The 11,617-nt window shown below is 44.9% G+C and overlaps 2 protein-coding genes across 4 annotated transcripts in view; both read left to right on the top strand.

The window, feature by feature from the left end:
- LOC117592516 (phosphate-regulating neutral endopeptidase PHEX) overlaps positions 1-769 on the top strand; it is a 6,600-nt gene extending 5,831 nt beyond the window's left edge. Inside the window, exon 2 of the mRNA XM_034286379.1 lies at positions 1-769. Coding sequence (XP_034142270.1) covers positions 1-707 — 707 coding nt within the window. The 3' untranslated portion in view covers positions 708-769.
- Positions 770-1,903: 1,134 nt separating this feature from the next.
- On the top strand, positions 1,904-11,179 carry LOC117592139 (diuretic hormone receptor). 3 transcript variants are annotated; one of them, XM_034285691.1, is made up of 12 exons: positions 1,904-1,988; positions 6,612-7,184; positions 8,515-8,632; positions 8,688-8,889; positions 8,952-9,048; positions 9,113-9,206; positions 9,272-9,432; positions 9,499-9,609; positions 9,670-9,855; positions 9,914-10,038; positions 10,270-10,320; positions 10,843-11,179. In XM_034285691.1, exons 2-12 carry the CDS (start codon positions 6,927-6,929, stop codon positions 10,937-10,939), a joined length of 1,500 nt encoding a protein of 499 aa, XP_034141582.1. In that variant the 5' UTR covers positions 1,904-1,988; positions 6,612-6,926; the 3' UTR covers positions 10,940-11,179. The 3 variants fall into 3 exon arrangements, with proteins under 3 accessions (XP_034141582.1, XP_034141584.1, XP_034141583.1); XM_034285693.1 differs by lacking the exons at positions 1,904-1,988; positions 10,843-11,179 and adding an exon at positions 10,580-10,622 and having other exon boundaries at positions 6,927-7,184; XM_034285692.1 differs by lacking the exons at positions 1,904-1,988; positions 10,270-10,320 and having other exon boundaries at positions 6,927-7,184; positions 10,843-10,939.
- Positions 11,180-11,617: the final 438 nt, after the last annotated feature.

Raw genomic sequence — 11,617 nt, 5'->3', positions numbered from 1 at the left:
CGCTGAGTTTGCGCACCCGACTCCAGCACGATGTGCTCCGGCTGCCACACTCCCGATTGGATCTGCGCCGCTACTATGTCAACGATGATGTGGTCAAGGCTCGTACCTCGCCCTTCTACGAGAACGAGCGGAACACGATTACGGTGCCCTTGATCTTTCTGCATTTTCCCCTCTTCGATCACCGCCAGCACTCCATTTTCCAGTACAGCTTGATGGGAGGTGTCCTGGCCCACGAGCTGAGCCACGCCTTTGAACACGAGGGCATCCTCTTCGATGCCGATGGCAATGAGTCGCCAGTGGGATTGCAGATTCGGGACACAAAAGCCTTCCAGAATGCCATCAAGTGTGCGGCCCAGACGCCCGCAGTGTCGCTGAAGGAGCGCTTGGCCGATCTCAATGGCCTCCAGCTAGCCTACGATACCTTTTTCGGATTGGATCACAACTCCCAGCTCTACACATATCGTCCCTATGCATTTGAGAGCGAATTCCAAGCACCGCAGCTGTTCCACCTTAGCTACGCGCAGTTCTTCTGCGGTATCCTGCCGCCGGTGCTCGGTCATGACAGGGACGATGTGCGTGTCAATGTGAACGTTGCAAATTTACGTCAATTCTCATTGGATTTTAAGTGTCCCCCGCCAGCAGTGCAGTCGCCTCCTGTGTGTGAATTGTGGCGCCCGACAGCATCATCTATTTTGGTTTCAGCTTAAGTACTCAAATCAATAAAAAGTAACACATTGTCCATGTTGATCGACTGCTTGATGCCATGTAATAGCTTGATATCTTTTTAGTTGTGAGCAGCCAGAAGATATTTGTGTATTAATCGACACGCAAGATGATCCGCAGGAAAATGCATGCAGTGATTTCTGCTACTCTCTCTCGCGCACTCCACTTTTGGGTAACTTTAAACAGTCACATTTCTATGTCACCGTTCACTAGGGTATCAGAAGTATTAATACTTTGAAAATTGGACAAAATCCATTGAAAGGGCCATTCAATTTGATTATCCATTGCATTTGACAGGTTATAGCTTTGCTGCAATCGCGAGTCGCGGCGTGCTTTTGGAATGCTAATGCCGCACAAAATGCCGGTCTCAGTGAGAGCTTTTTTGCTCTCCCTCTCTCTCAACCGTTGCTCATAGTAGAATCACAGCAGGTAGGGAGAACTCATAAACCTAAAGCTTATTTCATACATTTAAGCTCCCCGAAGAGTGGAATAAACGTACCTTTAACTGTTCTGCCATGCACATGCTTTTGCACCCTCCCTCTCCCTCTCTAACTTGCTGTGTGGGCGCAAAGCTTCTCCAGCCACACGTAGCCACAAGTTGTTGTGGGTGGTCGTGCTCCGGCACCGTTGTATCCTCTGCCCTCATGCTCTCTGCCTGTGTCTATCGCCCAATCTCTCTCGCTTTTCTTTACCATTGCGAAAGCTTTGGCTTCCATTCTCACTGTGTCCGCACGTTGGTGCTGTCTTTGGCCGCCATTGGCCACGTCTGGTAGTCTGTCGTCGGGAATCGCTATTGTCGTCACAGTTCGTAATCGTAATCTCGTTGGCGCTTTGATTATCTATTTAAAAGAGCAGAGCAGAGTAGAACAGAGCAGCGCAGCCTCCGCAGCATCCCAGAACCTGAGAAGAAGCGCCGCGGGCTTTATTATGTTTTCGTCACTCATTTTGTTATTTCCGATTCGGGCGGTTAATTAGGAAACAAAACATGCTTTAGGTGGTATAATGTCTTGCATTATGCTCCCAAGCTGAAGAACGGTTATCCCTGGGTCTCAAATGTGTCATTCCGTCATGTGCATATCCGCGTGTGTAATCCCAGTGTGTGCGCGTCTGTCTCTGTGTGTGATAATGATAAAAAGGCGATAAACAGTTAAAGCTTTAAAAAATCAACAAAATAAATAAAGAAGAGTCTAAAAAAAGCCAGAAGCAGAAGCTCAACTATCAACTATCAGCTATCAAAATTCAAAATTCAAAAATCAAAACCACATGTGAGTGCGAGGGAGGGGCGCTAATTTTGGCATTTAACAGTTAGTTTTTGAGCCACAAGCAGAGCGTGAGACCCTGAATTACCACAGGGAAGCAAAAACAAGAAAACAAAAAGTGAATCCCCATCAAAAAAAAATAATATCCATTCCTCACCCACGGCATAACGAATCAAGCAAACAACTGACCAACCGACCAAGTGGCCTCCTCCCCTACCCCATACACCCTCTCGACGAAGAGCACCACCTCTACCCATTGTCCGACAGATCGGAGCAGGCGTCGATCACTTAGCAGCTTGCTCCATTAGCAGACAATGCCCGAGTCCGCAAATAGACTTTAAATTGAAGAATAAACGTCTGATTAGACCCAAAGATTCCAGCCCCGCCCTGCCCCTCAGATTATCCAGCCGTTCGCCCATTTTTCAGCACGGCAAATGGCGAAAACAACATTTCAGTGTGCAGGGGGGACCTGTGTACGGCTGGATTCTAGTTTCACATTCACGGGATTTTATCAGAGACTCTGAAATTCCTTTTCTTCGTATATGCAAATGTTTGCTCCATTTGCATGTTTACGACTGGGCAGAACGAAAGTGTATGGACCCCAAGGGGATTGGGCTGGGGCAATCTGTGTCCTGTACAACTGGTACTCCCATTCTCTATCTCCCTCTCCTTGGTCCAGCATCCTGTAACCTCTGAACTATCTACATGTTCTACCTTTTCTAGGGGGGTGTCTATGAATGGGATTATTCTAGCAGTTAATTCTCTTCCGCCGGGGGCACAGAATTGCAATATTTGTGCTGCAAATCTCATGCATATTCCAGATCTTGTCCCCCGCCCACTACCCCAGCGTTTCTTTTGTTTTTGTTGACTAAAGATAAACGAATGCAACAGGCACCGACAGCGGCAGTCCCAACCCCAACCCCAACCCCAACCCCGTGCTCCACGCCCCATCCAGAGACCAAAAATAAACAAAACGTACAAAAAATAGACACTGTTCGAATGCACAAAAACAATGCTAAGAACTGTTCTTGAATTGGAATTGCTGAGTAAATAGGAAAATTTAATTATGCTTGAGTGTAGAGAGGGTGCACAAACACGAGGGGCAGGGACAAGAGAGCGGTGGGGCCAATTGGCAAATGGATTTGTCGAGTGCACTCCAAGCGTGCTTGCTCCACGAAGTCATCGTTCGATCGGCTCTCACCTTAAATGCAGTTTTTGTGTACTCATTAACCTCTCTACTTCCACGCCCATTACTGGCACAGATATACCTTCCCCCTTGACATGTATTTAATTAGATTTTCTTAATAAATATTGAGGGTTCTCCATTATCATTAGAAACTCGCGTTCCTGGGAATTTTCTTAGTGCTGGGGGCGATGGAAATAAATGGAATGCTCCACACCCATTGCTACCTCTTTTTTTTTATCCTGCTGGATATCCCCCTTTGACACCCCCTTGCAGCAGAACACGTCTACGCCCACTCTTGCCATCGCATGCTGGAGGAACTCCTGCTTCTGCCTGCATTTGGCATACATGTACTCGTAAAACAGATAAAACAAACTTTCAAAACATGAAACTCATGAATTTTTAAAATTACATTCATGTTTATGTATCTACTCCCCCACCGTGTGTGTGTGTGTGTGGCACGTGTGTCAGTGTGTGTATGCCACTGCAACAGGCATTAAAATGCCCGCAGCCTCTGTTCAAAGAACTTGTCGGAAAATTGCAAATGAAAAGGAAATTATTGTTGTCTTACTCCGTATTCTTGGGTTACTTTTTTACAACTTTTTCCCGGAGCCAGCCACAAGAAAACTTTACAATTCCCCCATCCAGAATACCCTGAACGCCCCCGCCAGTGGAGCTTCAAAAAGAATCTTGAGAATTTGTTAGCCGCCCGTTGTAGGGCAAAGAAATTAGAAAGCATATGAAATGAAGTCGTCTGGCAACGCGTCGTATGCTGCTCTCCGGGCCTTAGTCACAGGTTTTTCTTTTCGTTGCTGCTGTTTTTTTTTTTTTTTTGGTTTGTTTTTTTTTGTAAACTTTTCCGTATGCACCTGTGTGTTCTTTGACTTCCCCGAAAATGTCCGTGAATTGAGGCAGGCAGACGGCAGATGCCTCCATCGGATGACCATTGGAATGCCGCATCTACTTTGTGTGCTTTTATCCGGCGGAAAACCCATAATATCGATATCATACGCGCCTGACCGCGTTTGCCATTCGATTCCATTCGCTTCGAATTTGATGTGATTCGTCTGCCAGCTGTCGTCATCGTTGCCGCTGATGCCTCAAACTGCTGCACGCTTCACTGCCTGCGCTCGTTCATTCATAAAGTTGCCTCCATCCTCTACCCGGCGCCCATTTCTATTATATTTATTTTTCTGTAATCATTTTTTTAACGTTTTCGACTGACATATGGCATTGGCTTATGGACACTTAATTGATACGCCCCCCGATAGCACACACACGCACACTGAGCGAAATTCCAGGGAAATGGGAGTGCAGCTTGGGGAAGTCTTTCGCTATCTTGGACTTGATGGGCCGCGCATGCCGCGGAGGGGAATGCATGTCCGTTTTCGTAACCACATGCCGAACGGTATGCCAATTCATTTCAATTTGTTTTGACACTTTGTAAATCATTGAAGGCGCAGCAGGTCAGAAGATATAACGCATACGCTCTGTTGCACTCAGGCGATAGATTGGAGCTGCTCAATAATTTACATTAAATCAACAATTTCTTTTGCTTATTTGCCCGTTTTTGGTGGCTAATTGTTGCGCATTAGAGGCCTCAAATGAAATGAAAATGGTGTTCACTCCAGTGGATGATAACCAAGATCTGTGCGAGTGGCACACACGCACGCGCTCGTCCAAATATTGCGCTTGTTTGCCAGCAGCCTCATAAATAAATCGCTGGCCTTCTCCTGCTCCTCCTCCTCAGCCATCTCTTTAGATGCGGGCATCTGACGCTCTTTTGGTCTTTTGCCACAGATGTTTGGCCATTTCGGTGTGGGGCGGGATTGAAGTCAAATATTTGATCTACTAAGCAGAGGGGCTCTGCCAGAGCTGTAGGTGGCACAACGCGTGCCGCCCACACTAGATGGATGAATTGTTGGCGTGGCTGGCAGAGAGCCTGCCTTGTGCCTGCCATGCCCACAGATCAAAGCAAGTTTTTGGTTGTCGAATCTAAATATAGAGTAGATTTAAGCAGTGAGTGCATTGCGTGCAGTCTCATCACTCTCACGCCTCTCCAAAGACATCCTTTGTAACACACACATCTCCACCCCACTACCCCGTGGCATGTTTATCCCCACTGCTTGGCGTTGACAAGGCTCCACTGCCACCAGCAGATTGTAGCTCAGTGAGAGGATGAGAGAAGTCACAGAGCGCAAAGAGCATGCTCCGCAAAGAGCAAAGCGTATTTGTTCATTAATAAATAACTTGACACTCGTTGCTTTAATCACTGTGGCAGCAGACTCTTCCCATTCCCATGCTTTCCTCCATGCTGCTGCTCATGGAGCATGGGGCTATGTACGTACCAGCAGCAGGTTGCCAGGTGAGAGACGCACATGAGTCTCGGTTACACACACCCATCTGTCGCAGCATCTTTTATCTCAATTAACAGATAAAACTACCATTTGGTCCCTTGGCAATCTTAATTGCTTCTATTTATGCATCGTTGTTGCGGGTAGTTTATGCGTGGCTAAATATCATGTTGTTAGGGCAATGCATAAACAAAGATACAACTAATGGTTGGGGGGAATATCAAGTGTGTATTCTTGCTGTGACTTCTTTAACTTGTACCCAATTGATTAGTTCCGTTCCATATTTTATCCTCTAATGCCTTTTATTGCAACTATCTTTTAATCACTGTCACGTCGCAGTTCATTAGTTCATAAACAAGCAATCTCCATTACAACAATTTCCACGGTAATTTCCTGTAATTATTGAGCATGGGCGGGGCTTATATAGGGGTCCCAAAGAAAAACAATAATGACACACGAACTGCAACATCGGCATCAGCGCTTGTTGTGCATTCAATTATTTGGGGCATTTGTGGGGTACCCCTGTGCACCACCCCACCCTTTTCCTAACCGATGCGATTCTGCTTTTGCTACCATCCATAAAGATGGCTATAAACTTATCTGCCATTTATCTGAGTTCCACTCCCATACTTTCACATCTAGTCACGAGATTTCGGCATGCAAGGTGTACTATTTGAACAGATTTAATGCTCATAATTTGTATACTCATGGAGCGAAGGTTTTCTTAACAGATATATTTAGACAGGGCTCCATAAATGAGGTTTATCATGAAAGCATTTGTGAAGCTCCTCGAGCAATCGAACTGTTTCCAGTCATAGACCTCACTACTGATCTCAAAGATCTGTCCTCATCCTTCTGTTGAGTCATCGAAAAGACTTAATCTTAGTGCAAACATACGTTTTATTCCCCATTTATTTATTTGCTGCGAGTGTATACCCATTATACAGCATATCTCCTCTATGTATTGTACGCCTTGGTCTGGTTTTTGTTGATTTTTTTTCGGTTCGCTTCTTTATTTTATCAGATAATAAGATATCGTATGAAGAGCGCTGCTTTATTTTTACACACTTTTGCGGCGTTTTATTTGAACAGATTCGCATTTAATTGCGCAGCGCCTGGCGGAGAGAACACAAGAAAAACAGAGTCAAAGTGGGAGTTGGAGTGGAAGCGGGAGCGGGAGCAGAGTTCAGGACCAGAGACGCCTACACTGACAGCTTCTGTTGCAGCTTCAGGTGGGAGACTCGTAAAACGAGAAGCAACATCAGCAGCAGCTGTAGCTGGTGCTACCCATCTACCGGGAACTCAGGCACCTCGTATTGCAACATTGTTTGGCCTTCCTTCATCTGCTGATAATAGACCGTAACTCATCGAAGAGTCCACATCTACATCCACGCATAGCCAACGTCTATGGCTGACGACGATTTGCGGGCTCTGGTGGATAGCCTGGATGACGCCTCGCCGGAGAACCTGGCCAACGTCATAGCCAACTTCTCGCTTGATATGCTGCAGAGGGCCAGCGCCCTAATTGGCGCCCAGCAGCCGCACAGTGGGGCGCTGCTCATCAATCGCACCCAACAATGCCAACAACAGAGCCAGCAGGAGGAGGAACTGGAGGCCGCCACAGCCACCGCAGCAGCAGCAGCAGAAGCAGCAGGTGGCAAGCGGGTGAGTTGTCTCGGGATAGTACGGTCGCGTGTGGTTTAGAGGAGCGTAAAGTTTCCCGTAATAATCAATACAGTCTGTCAATCGAAATATAATTAAGAAAAAAATACATGAAACTGTTGATATGGCAATCCAATACACCCGGCAACTCCATTTGTCTAAACTTTAAACCTTTTCAGCTATCGGTGCGTCCACAATCCATTAGGCAGTTACTTAATCAATGAAACAAAACACTTTTTCATGCTCCTCTCAATCGATCTTTCCTTTTATTTATTTAATCTTCATTCTTTCCATAAAGCTGGCATCTTTCAGTGTACCAATAGTCCAGTCAAAATATTTGCATGAATAAGCGAACCACTGATGAAAGATGATGATAAATTCGAACAAAAACCTGTAGCCAACCAATTGATTTCCGGCACATATACAATATTTTATATATTCCTTAGTTTCATGACTTCTACATGCAAGGAAAATCCCACTTGAGGCGGCATGCAGCACTTTTGGTCGCTTTCAATGGGCGAAACCTAAACGTAGCTGAGCAACAGTTCCAAAAGTGAATGAATCAATGAATGGAAGTGAAAATTGCAAATACAAATATTTATACGATATATATTTAATAATTATCAAGCTCTATCCAACGTTTGTTTGCTTTCGTCGTTGACATCTCGTGCGTCGTCGCGTGTCTAAGTCCCGAACCAAGCAAAAAAGAAGAAAAAAGCTACCAGCTTATCACTAAACACTATAGAAATGGACACTTTTCAATGGACTTTCAATTTCCGGACATTCAGAGCCCGTGATGTCATATACACCCGTACTGTCCACACTGATAAGATCAATTAATAAGCTAAATAGAAGGGAAAATATCAAATGAAAGCGCCCCAGTCGATGGTTGCGAATTATTTCTGCATTTGGCGAGTTTACTGTTTTGGGTCGTATACCCTATATATTAATATAAAGCATACATAGTACATGTCTATATACTTTTATATACCCATGGAAATTTATAGCACGCAATTGGAAATATATAAATAACCGCATAGATACCCATGCCTCGTGTCGGGCAAGGCAGCATTTTTGTTTAGATTCGTATGGATACGTATTTTTGTCGATGTTTGCTGAGTAAAATTCAATTGATAAATAGAAAAGATTTGCATATACCCTGGAGAAACTGTATGATACAGGGAAGGGTCAAGTCTGCCAGGAAATTGCATGCCTGAAATAAATATTTACCCCTGAACTGTGTTTGTAGTATTCGTATCCTTGCCACAGATGTTTCCTCTTCAATAACATACAAAATATAATAATATAATGCAACATCTGCTACATCTTACAGATCCTACACTGTCCCAGTGCATTCGATTCGGTGCTCTGTTGGCCACGCACCAAAGCCGCCACCCTGGCCGTTCTGCCCTGCTTTGAGGAGTTCAAGGGCGTGCACTATGATACCACAGGTGAGGGACCCACACTCGTAGCGAACTCCAATGAGAACTTTATTTATAATGCCAGAGAATGCCACGCGTTTCTGCTTCGAGAATGGGACATGGGATCACTATTCGGACTACGATCGTTGCCACCAGCAGTCGGGCTCTGTGCCCATGGTTCCCGATTTCTCACCCAGTGTGGATCTGCCTGCCATTATCTACGCCTGTGGTTACTTTATCAGCTTTGCCACCCTGGTGGTGGCCCTCATCGTATTTGTAAGCTTTAAGTGAGTCCAATCAACACTCCCGATCTTTGATTCATATTCAAACCAAGTTCCATCTATGGCAGAGATTTGCGGTGCCTGCGAAACACGATACATGCGAATCTATTCCTCACATACATCACCTCCGCTCTGCTGTGGATACTCACATTGTTCCTGCAAGTGGTAAGTTCGATTCCATATCCAATGACTTCATTTATCCTGCAGATATTTATGTTTATTCGTGCAGATAACCACAGAGTCTAGTCAGGCTGGTTGCATTACGCTAGTCATCATGTTGCAATACTTTTACTTGACCAACTTCTTCTGGATGTTTGTCGAAGGTGAGTTGCATCGAGGGGAAAGGAATATCTGTATCTACTTCACGTAATTCCCTTCCACTTTGCAGGCCTCTATTTGTACACCCTGGTGGTGCAAACATTCTCCAGCGATAACATCAGCTTTATTATCTATGCCCTCATTGGCTGGGGCTGTCCCGCTGTATTCATTATGGCCTGGGCCATAGCCAAAGCGTTTGCACCCCATCTGGAGAATGACCATTTCAATGGGGTGAGTGCTGGCTCCATAAAACTATTCCTATCGATCCTTGATGATTGTTTTTGGTGTTGCTTTTAGCTGGAAGTCGACTGCGGTTGGATGCGAGAATCTCACATTGATTGGATATTCAAGGGGCCAGCTTCGGTGGCTCTGGTTGTTAACTTGGTATTTCTCATACGCATCATGTGGGTGAGTGGAACATACTCAAGAATTTCCAGGATGTGCCGCTAATTATCTCTACATTTTAAGGTTCTCATTACCAAACTTCGCTCTGCCCACACTTTGGAGACGCGGCAGTATTATAAGGCATCAAAAGCACTGCTGGTGCTCATTCCCCTGTTTGGCATCACCTATCTGCTGGTCCTCACTGGCCCCGAACAGGGCATCAGTCGCAACCTCTTCGAGGCCATACGGGCATTTCTCATCAGCACACAGGTACAGGCATTCACTTCTGGGAATAATGAGTGTAACTTATGCTGTAATTCTGCTGCAGGGCTTCTTTGTGGCGCTCTTCTATTGCTTCCTCAATTCGGAGGTGCGCCAGACGCTGAGGCATCGCTTCGTACGCTGGCGCGAGAGTCGAAATATCCATCGGAGTAGCTCCCTGAAGAATCGCAGGTGGGTCTCTGTTAGCAGATGCTATAGGCGCAGTGTTGCACTCACATTTGGTATTCTAACGCATTGGTGTTGTCGGTCTACTACACATCCATACATAAATATATCTATCCGCTTGGGCTTTACACATGACACTATGCATAAGCAGATATAGTAGATGTGGCTTGTAGTTGTAGCTGTTCCTGTTGTTGTCATCGTTGTTGTTGTCACTTAACCAATTAATTTCCATTCCAGGCATCGCGCCTCCAAAGACTACTCGCAGAGATCGCGAACCGAAAGTCTACGGTGCGTATATGCAATGCTCATGTAGATGCAGCTTTCTTTTGTTCTCTATCTATCGTTTAACGCTCGCTCGTTTAATCTGCTAACACACATGCCGTACCCTATAGATACACACACATATCTCTATCAATTGCCTTGCAGAGTATCGTTTAAATGTAGAGTATCTGCTGGGTTATGCCAGAGTATGCCCCACGCAACACTTTGAAGGTCTTTATCCATGCCTGATTTCGGTTTTCCTGTTCTGTTTATCGTTTTCTTATAGACTGACCTCAACAAGTCCCGTGCCCACCGGACACTATGAATGAACCACAAAATACACAAACACACACACAACGATCTATGTATATGATACAAAGATCTACATGTTAGCGCCATCAAAAATATCCTATTGTCCATAAGTATTGCATGATATATGTATGTCAGTTAAGACCACAAATTAAAGTATTATTTTTTTGTATTTAAATGATTCTCATTCTCGAAATTTATCGATCCGCATTCCCTTCCTCTTTGAATCCCAACTTTCAGCACCGAGGAGTGTGTGATCTGCCTGCGCCCCACGCCGCACACTCGCCTGGCCACACAGGAACAAAATCACAGCCTCAATATCACCGATTTTGTTTAGGAATTCATTTGCAAAGCAGGCCAAGTCCTCGGTTTCCAGCAGGCCTGGCAATGCTCTTCGATTTCAATTGGTTTCTCGAATTCTGGAACGGGATGCTGATGCTTCCATTGGCAGTTGTTGGCTCTTCCAGACTGTTTTCAATCATTGCCTGCAAGTGGGGGGAAACTTTAGTTTAGGGCATCGATTGGCTATGGATTTGATAGAACTTACCCGGAGGCAAAGTTGCAGCAGGAGAATGGCAATCTCCACAGCAGCTAAAAGAGATTATAGAAATCAAGGAACCGACAAAGACATCTGGATTGCAGGCGTTGCAACAGCTTTACTTGGACTTTTAGTTTATTTTCGAACGTGACTTGAAGTTACAGCAAAAGTTAAGGTTAAACTAAAGTAGATTCCATGGTTCACATCCGATGCCAAAAGTCTATCTTAAGTACGAAAACATGTTGCTTGCATGGGGAAGTTAACGTGCATCAAACATTCCGAATGTAGAAATGGCAAAAATCAAAGAAAATAAACACAAACACTGTGAAGGTGCCCCAAACCATTTAAACCCATTTTAGGATACATTCTAAAATTAGCTACTAATATTCTCTAGGTTTTATCAATTATGTGCCAATGCGTGCAAAAAGGTTTGTCGTAACGATTAATTCTTAAGGTTGCTTTTTTTTTTTAGTTCTA

This window comes from Drosophila guanche, unplaced genomic scaffold, assembly GCF_900245975.1.
Source record: "Drosophila guanche unplaced genomic scaffold, DGUA_6, whole genome shotgun sequence".
NCBI classification, from domain to species: domain Eukaryota; kingdom Metazoa; phylum Arthropoda; class Insecta; order Diptera; family Drosophilidae; genus Drosophila; species Drosophila guanche.
This window is presented reverse-complemented; position numbering and strand designations above follow the sequence as displayed.